General features: G+C 43.6%; 1 protein-coding gene across 2 annotated transcripts in view; it reads left to right on the top strand.

The window, feature by feature from the left end:
- LOC125462823 (leucine-rich repeat-containing G-protein coupled receptor 6) overlaps positions 1-5,529 on the top strand; it is a 248,235-nt gene extending 242,706 nt beyond the window's left edge. For both annotated transcript variants that reach the window (XM_048553238.1, XM_059653420.1), the window contains exon 18: positions 3,006-5,529. In XM_048553238.1, coding sequence (XP_048409195.1) covers positions 3,006-4,264 — 1,259 coding nt within the window. In that variant the 3' untranslated portion in view covers positions 4,265-5,529. The remainder of the gene's footprint in view (positions 1-3,005) is intronic.
- The last annotated feature ends 12,452 nt before the right edge of the window (positions 5,530-17,981 follow it).

The raw sequence follows: 17,981 nt of genomic DNA, 5'->3' as shown, positions 1-17,981 counted from the left end.
TGGTAGAAGAAAGATGGATGGCTGTAATTCCAGCTTCCTCCTATAGCCTAAAGGTGTGTAGGTTAGGTGAATTGGCCATGCTAAATTGCTCATTGTGTCCAGGGATTTGTAGATCAGTTGGATTAGCTATGGGAAATGAAGGGATAGGGTAGGGGTGAGTCTGAGTGAGATGCTTTTCAGAGGGCCGGTATTGACTTGATGGGCCAAATAGTCTGCTTCCACACTGTAAGGATTCTGTGACTCTAATGAATTTATGAAGGAAAGTCTCCCAAACTCACTGAGCGCTGAGTTCAAACAGACACCATTCTGATGGTTACAGAGGCCTTAGTCCACAAGGTGGAGGTCACCAATTTGTAGTTGTAAGTGCGCTTAAAGGGTAAATAAGGTCTGTTTAACATTCATGACCTGGTGGTTTAAATTATCTTGTTTAAACTGGCTGAAGCTGTCAATGATCGTTTGAATAGATGGAATAGTTCTGTTTTAGCCGTCCTACTAGATTTGTTCATTAAAATGAAACCAAGGGCTATTCATTGTGAATGTTCGGCTGAATTACAAATGCTACAATAATCTCAGCAGGATTTTTTTTGAGTTCTCAGTTTGATTGGCAGCTTGAAGAAACTATTAGACTATCAAAGGATTCAATATAAGCAAAAACTAATTTTTTTTAGCCAAATTCAAAACTTAAGATTTGAAAGCTGTATTCACTCTAGAAAACGACAATGTTGTCAAGGAGAATACTGAGATACAGGCTACTAGACTAGGTGGGATTAAGGTTCACAAGGAAGAGGTATTAGAAATCCTACAGAGGGTGAAGATAGATAAGTCCCCCGGGCCGGATGGGATTTATCCTAGATTCCTCTGGGAATCAAGGGATGAGATTGCCGAGCCTTTGGCATTGATCTTTAACTCGTCATTGTCTACAGGAATAGTGCCAGACGACTGGAGGATAGCAAATGTGGCTCCCCTGTTCAAGAAGGGGAGTAGAAACAACCCTGGTAATTATAGACCAGTGAGCCTTACCTCAGTTGTTGGTAAAGTATTGGAAAAGGTTATAAGGGATTTTATAATCATCTAGAAAAGAATAAATTGATTAGGGATAGTCAGCACGGTTTTCAGAAGGGAAGGTCGTGCCTCGCAAACCTTATTGAGTTCTTTGAGAAGGTGAACAAACAGGTAGATGAGAGTAAACCGGTTGATGCGGTGTATATGGATTTCAGCAAGGCGTTCGATAAGGTTCCCCACAGTAGGCTATTGTACAAAATGCGGAGGAATGGAATTGGGGGAGATACAACAGTTTGGATCGGAAATTGGCTTGCTGAAATAACACAGAGGGTGATAGTTGATGGGAAATGTTCATCCTGGAGACCAGTTACTAGTGGTATACTGCAAGGGTCAGTGTTGGGTCCACTGCTGTTTGTCATTTTTATAAATGACCTGGTTGAGGGTGTAGAAGGATGGGTTAGTAAATTTGCAGACGACACTAAGGTCGGTGGAGTTGTGGATAGTGATGAAGGATGCTGTAGGTTGCAGAGAGACATAGAGAAGCTGCAGAGCTGGGCTGAGATGTGGCAAATGGAGTTTAATGCAGACAAGTGTGAGGTGATGCACTTTGGTAGGAGTAACCAGAAGGCAAAGTACTGGGCTAATGGTAAGATTCTTAGTAGTGTAGATGAGCAGAGAGATCTCGGTGTCCATGTACACAGATCCTTGAAAGTTGCCACCCAGGTTGACAGGGCTGTTAAGAAGGCGTACAGTGTTTTAACTTTTATTAATAGAGGGATCAAGTTCCGGGACCAAGAGGTTATGCTGCAGCTGTTCAAAACTCTGGTGCGGCCTCACTTGGAGTATTGTGTACAGTTCTCGTCACCACATTATAAGAAGGATGTGGAAGCTTTGGAAAGGGTGCAGAGGAGATTTACTAGGATGTTGCCTGGTCTGGAGGGAAGGTCTTACGAGGAAAGGCTGAGGGACTTGAGGCTGTTTTCATGAGAGAGAAGAAGGTTGAGAGGTGACTTAATTGAAACATATAAAATAATCAGTGGGTTAGATAGAGTGGATAGGGAGAGCCTTTTTCCTAGGATGGTGACGGCAAGCACGAGGGAGCATAGCTTTAAATTGAGGGGTGAAAGATATAGGACAGATGTCAGAGGTAGTTTCTTTACTCAGAGAGTAGTGAGGGAATGGAACGCTTTGCCTGCAACGGTAGTAGATTCGCCAACTTTAGGTACATTTAAGTCGTCATTGGATAAGCATATGTACGTACATGGAATAGTGTAGGTTAGATGGGCTTCAGATCGGTATGACAGGTCGGCACAACATCGAGGGCTGAAGGGCCTGCACTGTGCTGTAATGTTCTATGTAATAGTTTCAAGATCTGGATTTCTGGAAGTTTATTTTATTTCATGTTCAGATGGCTTCTTAGCTGTACCCTTAGTGGATACTTGTTGAGTGATTATGGAATTGGCATACTTGAGTACAATGTGGAGGGCTGAGAAATGGGTGGATTGTTGTCATGAGATGGCATTCAGTTGAGCTATAAGGCAAGTAAGTTGAAACTAAGTTGGCATGCAAGATATGTTGATCTTTCAGGCGGCTGAATTAGAGTGGCTAAAAATACTTGAAACAACTCGGACCAATTTCCAGGCAAACAAGCTCAGACTTCCAGCCAACCTGCATCCATAACCTGTTTCCAGTATTGGCAGGCCATATTTATCATGCATCTATCCTGAAATCCCATGAATCATTGTATTTTTTAGCCAAAGGAGTTCCGATGATTGGAAATCTCCAGATCTGAGCTATCGATCTGTATAGACAAATCTCAGCCCATATTCTAGCTGCAAACAGAAATTATGAAATTTCTGCAACCTTACATCACAAATGTGATTTTTAAAAGGTGGTTAAAATATGTCAACCAAAAGATGTAACAAACTGAGTAAAATAAATTACAGATAAGTTTGCATTCTTATTTCAGTATTTCTAACATTACATTGTTAAAATCATTGCAGGTCCATTTAATCCATGCGAATATCTTTTCGAAAGCTGGATAATACGCCTTGGAGTTTGGGGCATAGTTCTTGTCTCTGTGATATGCAATGGACTAGTCATCGCAACTATATTTGCATCATCCAGCTATCTATCTCCAGTGAAGTTTGTGATTGGTCTGATAGCAGGAGCCAATATGCTGACAGGGTTGTACAGTGGCACCTTAGCAATTGTTGATACAATGACTTTTGGGCAATTTGCAAAGCATGGTGTAAAGTGGGAAACTGGCTTGGGCTGCAGATTAACTGGATTTGTGTCCGTATTTTCCTCAGAATCATCCATACTGTTCCTGACTCTTGCTGCTGTCCAGTGCAGCATTTCTGTGTCTTGTGTCCGTGCTTATGGAAAGTCACCATCTTTCAATAGAGTGAAACTTGCTGCTTTTTGCTGCATGGTATTATCATTTGTTGCAGCTGCACTGCCTCTGTTCTCAGTTGGAGAATTTGGGACTTCACCTCTTTGCCTCCCGTCACCTATTCCCGATGGAAAACCTACCACTCTCGGTTTCATGGTGGCTCTAATCATGATGAATATCCTTTGCTTCCTTGTTATAACTGGGACATACACCAAACTTTACTGTGACCTAATGAAAGGTGAATTTGACAGTATCTGGGATTGTGCCATGATTAAGCATGTAGCTTGGCTAATCTTCACCAACTGCATCCTATATTGTCCTGTGGCCTTTCTCACATTTTCTTCCCTGCTTAACCTTTTCTTAATCAGTCCGGAAGTAATTAAATCAATTCTGCTGCTGGTCCTCCCACTGCCTGCTTGTTTAAACCCTTTGCTTTATCTGTTATTCAACCCGCATTTCAAAGAGGATCTTCGCATTCTCCGTGAGTATAAATGGCAGAAAAGGTGCAGATCAAAACAAGGCAGCATAGATTCCCTCACTTCAGAAGACATGGACAAGCAGTCATGTGATTCCACCCTGGCACTGATGACCTTTGCGGATAATGAAATCATTCTTGATTCAACTGATGGCCTTGGAGTTCTATCAAATCATCGTAAGATGATGGAGGCCTATCCATTTCCTCCTGTAACTCTAATTCCATGCCAACAGAGGAAAGGCAATGGTAAAGAAGAGAGCTACTCAACACTACAGTCTTTCCTCACTGATGAGGAGCTCTTGATCACTTCAGAGAAAACGGAGCAAGCTCACAACAACATTCAGATCAGCTTTTATCCAACCAAAGGACCTTCCTTCACATCTCATGTATAAATCTCTGAACTAAGTAATTCCAAGAGAGGCACAACTCCCTGGGAATTACACAATGAAACAAAGAACTGGATGAGTTAACATCGAACAGCTAAATGGGATTAAAATATTGGCAACATCTATAAGTAGCTGTTCAATCATTCAGCAAAGTGGACTGCCATAGATTTAGGTAAAATAAAGGATGGTCAGGGGTAAGTTACAGGTATGAACTGGTCTTCAGAAGGTTTGTGGCTAGTAAGTGTGTGAATAGCAATGTTACACATCTGAGCCTAAAACCAATGAACCACTTATTTTATAGGCTTATTAAAGTCACTGTACAATGTTAAGAAATAATGTCTTTCGCAGTGTTGATTTCATTAAAGGGAAAATTCATTAGCACTTGAATCATGAGACTCCTAATGATCCAATGTAAATGTATACCGTGTTGAAAACATGAATGGAATTTGATGGCAGCTTGCTGAGTTATATGACAATATAATGCCATATATACTCTTCATTATATTTTTACACTATTAAGTCTTTTGGTAGATTTGACAAATTACAGAGGGAAGATAGTTGAATTGTTCATCTCACATATTATCATTTGCAGATAGGAAAGCATGAGTACATGATGGCTTTCAAATACTGATTTTTTTTATATATTTGATATCTTGGTAGAAGTGAATGTTAAATGACAATAGAAATATATTTATTACAATAGTTACTTTCTGCATAGAAACACTACAAAGCCTACATTTCTGTACAATTGGACAGCACAACAAATGATGTATAGTAAAACTACCTCTTACTAGTACACTATATATCCTTTTACTGACAAAAAGTTGCTTTTTATAAGAATTGTTTAAACTGCTTAGTTGTAAAAATATAGAAAGTTATTTGGATGTACATATACATGTACTGTACTCTGTTTTTAAGAGGCTAAACTTAGCAAATTTATGTCAGAGTAAATAATTATTGTCATATACTTGCTTTGTCATAAATTAATGTATTCAGAGCTCTCCGTTACATTTTTATTCTCTGTTTCCATTTTTCTTTTGTTTAACTGTAGAAATTAAGGCAAGCAACAACAAGGCTTAAATGGAGCAGCATGCTATTTACCTTCTAAACTACTTGTAGATAAAATAAAGCTTTAACCAACAGCCATGCTGGTCTCTTAATACACTGATTTAATTTAGTGTTATGTTACTCAGGATCTTTCCTGTGTTCTAATCAAATCTATCAATGCACTAGGAGAAGTTGTTAATATTATTTTGTCACCAGACAATGCTTGTTGTTGCTGGCTAAGATACAAAAATATTTCCAATGATCAATTGATTTTTTTTATTATAATTAAATTGAATTTGATAAAAGGGAATGAAATGACATATTACTTCAATCTAGCCAGTTTTCTTCACTTTGAGTGTAAGCAATCATGAACTAATATATGTCTAGTATAAATGTTTCCTGCCCTTTGTTATGTCCACAAAATAAGTAGACTGCTGGGGCAGTCATGTTGCTAACCCGCTCAATATGACAACATTCCACGGTCAATATAGTTCATAATCTGCATGAAAAATACAATGCATGGTGAGAAATTATGTATTGATAAAATGACTGAGTTGTACTTTGAAAGGACATACCATTCACTGTTCCACTGAAAGAGGAAGAAATACAGAGTTCCTTACTGCATGCAGTGAAATTTGCCTAAAAATACACCTGTTCTGAAGAGATCGTAGGATCTGTGTTCCACAGTATTTCTGGCAAGCGACATCTTAATTTCATTAAGTCTTTCAATTTGCCATCGTATATTATCATGAATTATTGACAATAAATAGATATTAGAAAGTTAAAGTATCAATTATAAGCTAATTAGTGACAGAAGGTTTTAAATAGTTTGCACTAACTCACCAGATAATTGTAATGCACATTTACAGATAAATTCACCATTGCTTGTACTAACAGAATCACACTGCAGTGTTACAAACCTGTTTGTGACCTGCAATTCCTTTCGAGGATGGCTACCTGTTGGGAACATGGCTTTTGCTTCGGAGGCTCATGGGATTTAAGAGGGATTGATAAAATGATTGAAGGTCAAAATATCACTTGGTATGGGAAATGGAATGAAGGTGGCTACCTAGTATGCGTTGTAACAAACATATTCAGCTGAATAGCTAAATTCTGTGTTGAAACTTATCTGATTCTCTGAAACGTTTCACTCTTTCTGCACTCGTGTAATCAGTAGCAACAGTAATCTTAAATTGATTACTGTCCGGGCCACATTACATATAAACTTACTTTCTGAACCTCTTCTGATGCATTCACTTCCATTTCCGTCAGACACAGAAATACATCAAATCTAATTGGGATTAAATTGTCAATATCCAGCTCTGTTGCTCAATGAGACGCACCGTAACAGTGAGGGTTTTCAACATCATGTTGGGAACAAATTACTGTCTTATCCCACAGCTTAAGCACTGCTGGTATAAGACCATAAGACCATAAGACATAGGAGTGGAAGTAAGGCCATTCGGCCCATCAAGTCCACTCTGCCATTTAAATCAAGGCTGATGGGCATTTCAACTCCACTTCCTTGCATTCTCCCCGTAGCCCTCGATTCCTTGTGTGATCAAGAATTTATCAATCTCTGCCTTGAAGGCATCTAAAGGGAGTATATAAAGGGAGTACTGGCATGAATGGTTATTGGCTCAAGCCTTATTGTTGATAAAATGAATGTGTGGGCAGGACAAGTAGCATAGTTAAATACAAGTTTAATTCTTATGGGCTCACCTAGTAGCTGGCCAATTTATCCAATTGGCCTGAGGCAAGATTCCGGTCTTGTCTATTTGTCTAATTTTAACAACACAATCCGAGGTATTCTTGAATTAACTTTAAGCACCCCTGAATGGGTAAGAGGTGAAATTGTTCAGGGTTCAGACTCCTGATTACTATCCAGGAAATCTTGTTGCAAGTGCTTATGTTTGCAGATATTGGAGGACAGGAAAGTTGAGTTCATTTGCAATCGCCCGTCTCAATAAAATATTCTTTTGTTATTTACAGTCCAGGCCCATGCTTGTATAACAACCACTTGGTTAAGGTACCAGAAGATATCGATTGATGACAGAATTTTAGCCAATAATTAACCTTCTGTCAGCAGAAACTGAAACACAAAACAAAAAACCTAGAGAAGCAGAGATTGAATTTTAGTTTGACAATTAGGAATAGATTTTCTACTGCAGCTGCGTTCTATTCAGGGTGATGAGGTTTGTCGTGAAATCAGGAAACAAAGTGGAAAGAGTTTTCTGAATGATCTACATTGCTCACAGATGCAGATTGCCTTGAAGTGAGGATTCCATGCTTGGCTAGATCAATTGACAGACTGAAGCTACTTGAGGCAGAAGGACATTATGGTGTCAAAGTCTACAAAATCACATACGTGGGACAGTAAGAGAAATAATGTGGTGTGGGGATGTGAGTCAATCATACACTGAATTCAAGAGGAGGATAAATATCACAGGTGGAGTTTGACAATAATTCGAAGGTGGGAGCCAATTTTGGTTATTGGGGCACTAATGCACAGATCATGGTGGATACTTTGGACTCAGAGGAACCACATTGCCCTTCCTGGCTCAAACTCTGCTAAGAAGGTATATACCCAGTAGAATTCACTTATTTCAAGTTGTTAAGTTGCTAGTAGCCAAGAAATTGAAGGCACCAAGAGATAAAAGTGGAAATTTGAACTAGAAAGCATGAAAATTTGTGATTATGTTGAAATGATGAATCTGCTTTCTCTGACCAACTTGGTAGCCCACCTCTCATTCCTGCCTCTGTTAAAACTGAACTGGGGAGATTAAGGAGGACTTTTTTCTTGGCATCTTAGCACAGAACCAATGTACCCATTTTTGAGAGTTAAAACTTAGCCTTTTCTTCTAATTATGGCTGAAAAACTTCCTAAATTTGATTCTAACTAAGTATCTCTGAAATGGTCAGAAAAGGACACATTCTTTGGAATGTCTCTTGTAATCTTTAAAATCACAAAACAGAAGTCTAGATTTTATGTAAGGATTGAGCCAATATATTTATCTGAAATATGCTACAAATTCGTGAAAACCATGGTTAAGTGTATTCTTGATGATGAAGATTAATGGAGATTCTGCCTACTATAGCATCAATGTGGGTTTATGTCCCAAAAATAGTCTTTACATTTTATCTACATCAATTGCATAAAGTTTTATTTCTTCTCTCAGCTACTGTATTGCTGGAATGGACATTTCCACAAAAGTTCAAGTGCAGAGTCTGTATACTTAATACTTAAAAAAATGCTAGCTCTATATCTTCCACAGAGAGCGACTAATAAGGATGTGAGTTTGCTCACTGAGCTGCAAGGTTAGTTTTCAGACATTTCGTCACCTTTCTTTTTATTTGAAAAAATATACTTTATTCATAGAATGTACAAAAAATAAAACATTTATACACCTACCCAGTCATGCAAGTCTCTCCGGGTTACCCAGGGGGTACGTACATCAACTAAAGGAAAAAAAAACAAAGAAAAAATAACAAAGCAAAGAAAATACCCCGGCAGTCATCTCCCCGCACAGTCCCCGTCGGCCCCCTGACCAGTTGAGGAAGGCGCCAGCTGGGCCCAGTTACCAGATAGGGCCCTTTTTGCTATTTTGGACGAGGGATTTCATACCGTGGTCTTTTCCTGATGGCCTTGTGGTCAAAGGTGTTTCCTTTCATAAATTTCTCCACGAAGGACAGGTGGTACGGGATGGTCCAACTACTCAGAGCGTTCCGCGGCAACGAGGCCAGGCCCATCCTTCACAACACCGGGGACAGGTAGAACCTCAGTAAGTAGTGACACTTGGTGTTTGCATACTGAGGATCTACGCACAGCTTGATGCAGCCGCACACAAAGGTAGCCGTCAGGGCGAGGGTGGCGTTCGGTACATCCTTTCCCCCATTTTCTAGGTCTTTGTACATGGTGTCCCTGCAGACCCGGACCATCCTCGATCCCCAAATGAAGTGGAAGATGACCCGGGTGACCGCAGCAGCGCAGGTCCAGGGAATAGGCCAGGCCTGCGCCACATACAACAGTACCGAAAGCCCCTCGCACCTGACAACCAGGTTCTTACCCACAATGGAGAGGGACTGGAGCGTCCACCTGCCCAGCTTCTGCTTCAGTTTGGTGATACGCTCCTCCCAAGTCTTAGTGCATGCCTCAGCTCCACCGAACCAAAGACCCAGCACCTTCAGGTAGTCTGTCCTGATGGTGAAGGGGATGAAGGAGCGGTCATCCCAGTTCCCGAAAAACATGGCCTTGCTCTTACCCCTATTGACTTTGGCACACGAGGCCAGTTCAAACTGGCTGCAGATATCCAACAGCCTACTCACCGACCGACGATCGGTGCAGAAAACGACGATGTCGTCCATGTACAGGGAGGCCTTGACCTGAAGGCCTCCGCTGCCTGGGATAGTCACACCCTTCAGGCTCACGTCCTTCCTGATGGATGCGGCGAAGGACTCGACACAGCACACGACCAAGGCAGGAGAGCGCGGGCAGCCCTGCCTGACTCCAGATTTGATGGGAAAACTATCCGATTCCCACCCGTTGATCGAGACTGCGCTAAAAATATTGGTGTAGAGCACCCGGATCCAATTGTGGATGCCCTCCCCGAACCCCAATTTGGAGAGGACGTCCCTCATGTAAGCATGAGAGACCCTGTCAAAGGCCTTCTCCTGGTCCAGGCTGATGAGGCGGGTGTCCACCCTCCTGTCCTGCACGTAGGCAATCGTATCCCTGATGAGCACGAGGCTCTCAGCGATCTTCCTGCCCGGCACAGCACAGGTTTGGTCAGGGTGAATCACCGACTCCAGGACAGACCTGACCCGGTTGGCTATGACCTTTGCGAGGATTTCGTAGTCCACGTTCTACAGTGAAATGGGACTCCAATTCTTAATTTCTTCCCTCTCCCCCTTCCTCTTGTAAATAAGGGTGATGATGCCCTTCCTCATGGACTTGCACACTTTCCCTGCCCGAAACGCACTATCGTACACCTCCAGCAGGTCCTGGCTGACCAGGTCCCACAGAGTGGAATACAGCTCGACCAGTAAGCTGTCACTCCCAGGAGTCTTATTCTTCACCAAGGACTTGAGGGCTCTGGTGATCTCGTCCAGGGGTATCGGCCGGTCCAGCCACTCCCTCGTGCCGTCGTCTAAGACCTCCGGGATAGACGACAGGAATGACTCGGAGGCCGTGCTGTCCATGGGCTTCGCGTCGTACAGTCCGGAATAGAAGGATCTGCTGATCCTCAAAATGTCGGGCTGAGATGACATCACCGAGCCGTCGTCCTCCTTCAGCCGGCTAAGCACAGAGCTCTCTTTGTGCCCCTTCCGAAAGAAGAAACGCGAGCACGTCTCGTCCTTCTCCACGGAGCGGACCCTGGACTGGAAGATTATCCTGGGGGCCTCCGCAGCAAAGAGCAAGGCTTGCTGGCCCCTCACCTCACAGAGGTCCTCCGTGACATTGACCCCCATCAACTGCAGAAGGAGCAGGTTCTGCACCCTTTTCTGGAGTTGCAACAGATTTCCCCGCCTCTCTCTCGCCTTCCGAGCACACTTGAGGACAAAGAACTTCTTGATGTTCTCCTTCACCATCTCCCAGCAGTCGCCCGGAGACTCAGAGGGGTTTCACGGTTCTCCAACCAGCGTACTCCTTCTTAAGCTCCTCGATGTTCTCTATGGGTCAACAGAGTCGGGTTGAGCTTCCACGTCCCCTTGCCGGCCTGCTGGTGATCCTGTAAGTGACAGTTGGCCAGCAGGAAGCAATGGTCAGAGAAGAACACCGGCTCAACGCCGGTGGACCTGACCGAGAACGCACGTGACACAAACAGGAAGTCTATCCTTGAGTGGATAGACCCGTCTGGCTGCAACCAGGTGTGTCTCCGCTGCGCTCCGTCTGCTGGGGTGCTAAAGACATCGAGCAACTTGGCGTCCCTCACCGTGCCCATCAGGAATCTGGACGTGACGTCCAGTTGACTCCGCCCACCCGCTGTCCCCACGCAGGATCTTCCATCTGCATCGATGATGCAGTTGAAGTCTCCGCCTAGGATGACCGGCCTGGACATAGCCAGCAGGGGTGGAAGCCGCTGCAGGACGGCCAACCGCTCACTCTGTACTGCTGGGGCGTACACGTTGATCAGCCTCAGGGGAGCGTTCCTGTAGGTGATGTCAGCGACTAGGAGGCGCCCCCCCACCACCTCCTGAACTTGAGAGATGGTGAAGTTGCGCCCCCGCAGCAGAATAGCCAGGCCCGAGGAGCGACAGTCATTACCCCACGACCAGATCGAAGGCCCACAGGTCCAGGCGCCGGACCATTTCCCATACCTGCTGAGGTGCGGTATCCCGCACTCCTGCAGAAGCAGGAGGTCTGCCTTGATGGTGGTCAGGTAGGCCAACGTGGACACACATCTTGCGGTGGACTTGACACTGCGCACATTAATGCTCGCAACTTGTACCCCCATTGTGGGCAGTGACCGCAGTACCCTCCCCAAGTCCAAGGTTCAGCCCCTTCATCTGTCCCTTCATGCCCATTGCCTGGGCTAACTGCTGGACACTCTCCAGACTCAGGAAACAGTCCGTGCTGCCTTCCGGGTGGCATCCCCCAATCGGGGGTGCGGAGGCAGGAAAGTCCGGCTCTGGGTCAGGCTGGGGACACGCTGTTTCCTCCTTCCCGCCTGAAAGTTCCGGGGGGCCGCGTGGCTGGGTGTCGGAGGGAGCCTCAGGACGCCTCCCGTCACCTGGAAGCGGGGTGCTGCTTTCCTTCTCCCTTGAGATTTTTAGCTTCTGCTTTGGGTGGGCCTCCTCCAAATCTCTCTCGTCAGAGGAGCTCTTATAGCCCCCCTGTAGCTGCCTCTTCCCGCCTGATGGTTGCAGTGCCTGGGCCTGCCGGCACGCCTTCCTCCTCACTTTCCGGACCGTCGTCCACTCCCCTGGGTCACCTGTCGTCTCCTCCATTGACTCCGGGTTGTCAGGGGGGATCGGAGCCTGCAGGGGCGCTTTGCTGGCCTCGAGTCCATCCTGCAGGGTTGGGCCCTCCTGCACGACCTGGCCCTCCTGCACATTAGGGGGATCCTTGCAGGGGCCTGGTGCCTTCCTCTACTCCAGGGGGGCTTGCCCCGCATTGCCCCTGCCAGTGACCTGGGCGTAGGTGGTCCCCCGCTGCGGGCAAGCTCTATAGAGGTGGCCCGCTTCCCCGCAAAGGTTGCAGCTTTTTTCTTTTGGACAATCCATTGCAAGGTGTCCCCCCTCCCTGCAGTTCCTGCAGATGGTGGCTTTGCAGTCGGCCGCCACGTGACCTGACCTACCACAGGCATGGCAGACTTTAGGTTGCCCTGCGTAGGTCAGGCAGCCCTTGCTCCCGCCAATCGCGAAGCTGGACGGTGGGTGTACAATGTTACCGTCCGAGCCCGTTCTCAGCGTCACCCTGACCTGCCTCTTACTGGTCCAGATCTCAAAGGGGTCCATGATGTTGGTTAGGTCCCCTTCCACCTTCACGTACCTTCCAAGGAAGGTCAGGACATCAACTGCTGGCACATGCGGGTTGTACATGTGTACAGTCACTATACGGCTCCTCTGCGCTGGCATCACAAACAGCGGGACAGCGGTCAGTACAGAGAGGGGGCCATCACCTCCTTTCTCCTTGAAAACCTCCAGGAAGCGCTCGCAAAGCTTGGCACTCCTGAAGGTTACATCGTAGAAACCTCCTCCAGGGAAATCCTGCAGGCAGTAAATGTCCGCAGCAGTGAACCCACAACAGTCCAACAGAACCCTCTTCACAAAGAAGGTGCGGTCCACAGGTGCACCTTCATCCACCTTCTTCACGGAAGCGCAGATGGTATTCCGGACACCCTGACCCGGGGCACAAGCACTCTCCGCAGCCATCGTTGCAGGTTGGCTGCTCCCCTGAACCAGCGTTAGGCCAAAGCCAGCATTAAGATCCACCGGTTGCAAGGGTGCACAGCCAACCCGACATCTTCCTTCCACCTCCAACACAGTCGCGCTCTCCTCTTCTTGGTCCACAAGAGTGGGTCTTTATTTTGTTCCGGATGTAAGCTGGTTCACTGAGCTGGAAGGTTCATTCCCAGACAATCCGTCACCATTCTAGGTAACATCATCAGTGAGCCTCCGGTGAAGTGCTGGTGTTATGTCCCGCTTTCTATTTATCTGTTTAGGTTTCCTTGGGTTAGTGATGTCATTTCCTGCATTGGTGATGTCATTTCCTGTTATTTTTCTCAGAGGATGGTAGATGGGTTCCAAATCAAAATTCTTGTACATGTCTCTGTTTGGCTTATCCTAGGGTGGATGTGTTACAAGCAAAACGATCGTCATTTACAAAATATCTTGCAAGAACTGTGACAAACTCTACATTGGACAAACAGGCAGAAAGCTAGCCACCAGGATACACGAACATAAACTAGCCACAAAAAGACATGCTCCAATATCTTTAGTATCCTTACATACAGATGAGGAAAGACACCACTTTGATTAGAACAACACATCCATCCTAGGACAAGCCAAACAGAGACATGCACGAGAATTCCTAGAAGCATGGCATTCTAACCAGAACTCCATCAACAAACACGTTGATTTGGAGCCTATCTACCATCCCCTGAGAAAAAGAACAGGAAATGACATCACCAATGCAGGAAATGACATCACCAACCCAAGGGAACCTAAACCGATAAATAGAAAGCGGGACATAACACCACCGCTTCACCGGAGGCTCACTGATGATGTTATCTCGAATGGTGACGAAACGTCTGAAAACGAACCTTCCAGCTCAGCGAGCAAACTCACATCCAGAACCTCAACCTGAGCTACAAATCTTCTCAAAACTCGCTAGTGACTAATAAGGATGTGATATTTTCATTTTTTTGTCTGTGTGACAACTAAATGGGTGGGAAAATAATTTATTTACAAGTTTCCATCTTTTTTTGATCATGGTTCAAAGTAGCTTATGAAAACATCTCAACAGTGACCCACTTCAGATTGCCTTGCTCTCCTCCCTCCACTGTGGGAAGATGCTTTGACTTGAGCTTCATTGTTGACGATCTCACAAAACTACCTCCGCCAACACGTTTGCAAATTCAATTTAATAAATGATGACGATCCCAAGTTGCTCCTAATAGAAACCTGTGTACTGTATTAATCAATCAGTATGTTTGGATTTTATTCCAGTCCAGTAATCCACCTTTCACTATTTCATTCCTATTTTCTTGAATCTCTTGCCTTCCTGGGAAACTCATTGCGAAAATCAGATGGTACTCAGTGTTGCTCAAAACCTTATTCCCTGGCATCTACCATGCAACTCTGAAGCACTCACCAGCTGAAACTTGGTATTTTCTGCACGTGAATTCCTTTCTATAAATAATGATATCCACTCAATGCCTACGTACCAGATTGATTTAAAATTGGGATCTAAGTAACCTGTATCTGTGTTCCATCAATCAAACCTGCTTCAACTTTTTAAAGCATGTTGCTTAGCAAAGTGAATGCTATCAGTACAGAGAAACCGAGCACTTTCCTACATTAGGCATGCAAAATCAGGAAAATATATTTCAATACAAGTGCCTTGTGAATACAAAATCATGCATGAAATATGCAATGAAATGCTGTCCATTTGCCTGGATGGGTGCAGCTGCAGCAACACATAAGAAATATGATGTCATTCAAGCCAAAACATCTCATTAACACCTATCAATCATTATTCAATCATTCGCTCTGCTATCAACACATTAGCAGCAGCAGTGATGATGCACTACAGCAGCTCACCCAGGTTCCTTTGACCACACTTTTCAGGTATGCAACCTGTACCACCGAGCAGAGCAAGGGCAGTAGCTACTTGGGACCACACCAGATTCCTGTCTAATCCACTCACCATCTGAACTTGGAGCTATGTCAGTGCTCAAAGTCCTGGAATTCCCTTCCTAGCAGCAATATAGGTGTGCCTGCACACCCCCATGTGGCAATGGTTTCATGTTCAATTAAAACTTGGTTGTGCTTGCCAAAACATTTCATCTAAAGTATTGCAGTAAGTAAAATTCAAAAAGCTTTCTTTTGTCAGTTTGTGGATGAATTTGCTTCTTGATTCCAGATATGAAAGGACAGCAATTTGCAAGCATATAGTGGCAATCCATTCCTGGAGAAAATCTTGTAGAACTGACACAAGTTAAAATTATGAACAGCTATCAAACATCTCAGTGGTTTTGTTTTAATTTGCTGCCAGCATTTACACTGAATACGCCAACGCCATTTAATAAAGGAGTCAATAGATGTAAACTATTGACAGAAACCTCCACCAACACAATTTCAGAAGGGCACCTTATTCTGCTTCCCCACCCCTCAATACTATCACCAAGATCTATCCTTGTTGCCAATTGGATGATACTATTAATTTGCAATTACATAACAGTATCCCCAGGGAGAAGGTCATATTACAGCATTTTGCAGGAGGAAGAAATTGAGGACATGGAAAGTTAAGGCACTGACAAAAAAATTGAATTTTGCATCAAGAAGGTGGTTATTACAGAGAAATTTTCTAGCTTCTAAAATTGGTGTATGGGGAATGTCCAACTGAAGCAGAACTGAGCAAGGTAAATTGAGAACATCAAAAACTTTTAGAGCAAAAGGAGGACCTTCAAGTTGATATGATGGGAACTTGGACTACCATCAAAGGAAGGACTGAACTCTTACTTATGCAGACATCTTGATTAATTTATGAATGGTAAATGTTGGACACTTGTGACTTCCAAAACTTATTCCCTTCTAGATGATGTGGCTTACTAGTTTGAAATAGGTCTTAACCCAGATCTTAAAAACTAAATTAATGCTCCAATCAAATTGTGCCTTCTACAAACACTCTATTTTTAATGAGTATTTTGTTGAACACTATATAGACAAAATAATAGACATTTAAAAAATAAACTTTTAATGTTAGTGGAGATATAAGGAGCTCTCCTTTCATTAACTCCTAAAAGTAAGGCCACCATCTGTCAAAACTGATTCACAGAATATGGAGATGATTTAACATAAAGCCCACTGAGGTCAGTAATAGTTGGACATTTCACCTTTCCATTTCTTTCACTGGTTGGTTATACAGGGAAACCTTACCCATTCAAAGAAAATTTGTCAATGTTAAGCCACCTATTGCCCTGTAAACTGGATTGACTGTTAAAAGAGTAACTATTATGCTGTGTTAGCACTGAAAACTAAAGTTGCCTTCTCAACCATGCCCTCGCGTGACAGTAACCCACTTCAGTTTCTACAATTGTGTCTTGCACTCCATCTGAACCTAGGGTTGGGTTACATTAACACAAATTGCAAACGTGTAACACAACCCACCTAATTGCAAAGCAGCATACACTCTGTTTTAAGCCATCGTCTGTGCTTGAAGTTTTACCTCCCACTCCCCATATTCAATGGCCAATCCATTTATCTGCCCTGTATATTTATGGCAATTAAAACCAGACACCAAAAAAGGGAAGCAATAGGGGACAATCTTTTTTTAGAAAATGTCTGAAGGTTAATCTAATCATTATTGGTATTGTAACTGAACCATATGATTATTACACCACTGTAAGTTCTACTCTTTAGATTTAAAGCAACAAAAGGAAAACAGCAGCTTGTTTTAATTGAATTTATCCAATTTTGTTTACTGGCAAAGTTTCCTGTCTGAATGGTTTCTTCCAGAAGAATGCCACTGGTATTCAAGTAGTGTGTGGTCTCCATACTTTTGTCCCACCAGTAGACTGATTCAATTTGTGGCACTACCATCTAAGCCTTGTGTACGAAGTGGATGATGTTCACTGCTGTGTCTTATTTTTCATGTGTGTGGCATTCGGATGGAAGCAATTTATCTACAGCAGTCATAGCTATACCCAGTCTCCAACTAAATGATCTGCGTATCACCCTTGCTATTATTTTGTGGCCTCCTGCTATTGATACATTGGAATATCACTTCCCCTGTAAGTGATCACCATCTGGTCTCAGTCAATGGGCAATTTTCCAAAAGGAGGTAGCAACTATAATGCACAATTAATGACTTACAAAGTTCATTCTTGTATTCAGGTATATGTCAGGTATGTTGCAGCCACTCAATATATGTGGGTTTTTTACTTAGCAGTTGATCCAAGTTACGGATGTTTACAGGAAAAATACCAGTAGCAGAAGCAGAAAACTCTATACCAATGAAATTTGAACGGATTTGGGCAGCTGAAGAAAAGTAACATAACAGCAGTTCCTTCGCACAATACTGTCAGTGCTATTTTATTGCCCAAATTGTGAAAATTCATATGTCCAGACTTCTAGTGTTAGACTTGCCAGACGCTATTTTGGTGCCAGAAGTATCAACTGGAAGGATGTAGAAAAGTAAATTGTGGCTTCCATCTAACAGCAGTGCTACCATTTTGGATGTTACCACCCCAGCTGAGCATGCATTCTGCAGCAGAAAGGATGCCCCAATATTAGCAGCATTAATGAAAGGGATCATCAACTACTTTCAGGTTAGTTACTCATTGTTTTACACAGGCTGTTGTGATTATAGGAGTATTTGATGGTCTTAGAGCTTTATTGTAAAGTCACAAAACTATAGAGTGTCGCGGCATTGGCTGAAGAACTTTGTCTGAGATTCCATATATATACTTTCTTCCAGATACACGTTTCTTCCGGATTATATTTAACAGTC

This window comes from Stegostoma tigrinum, chromosome 21 (genome assembly GCF_030684315.1).
Source record: "Stegostoma tigrinum isolate sSteTig4 chromosome 21, sSteTig4.hap1, whole genome shotgun sequence".
NCBI classification, from domain to species: Eukaryota; Metazoa; Chordata; class Chondrichthyes; order Orectolobiformes; family Stegostomatidae; genus Stegostoma; species Stegostoma tigrinum.
This window is presented reverse-complemented; position numbering and strand designations above follow the sequence as displayed.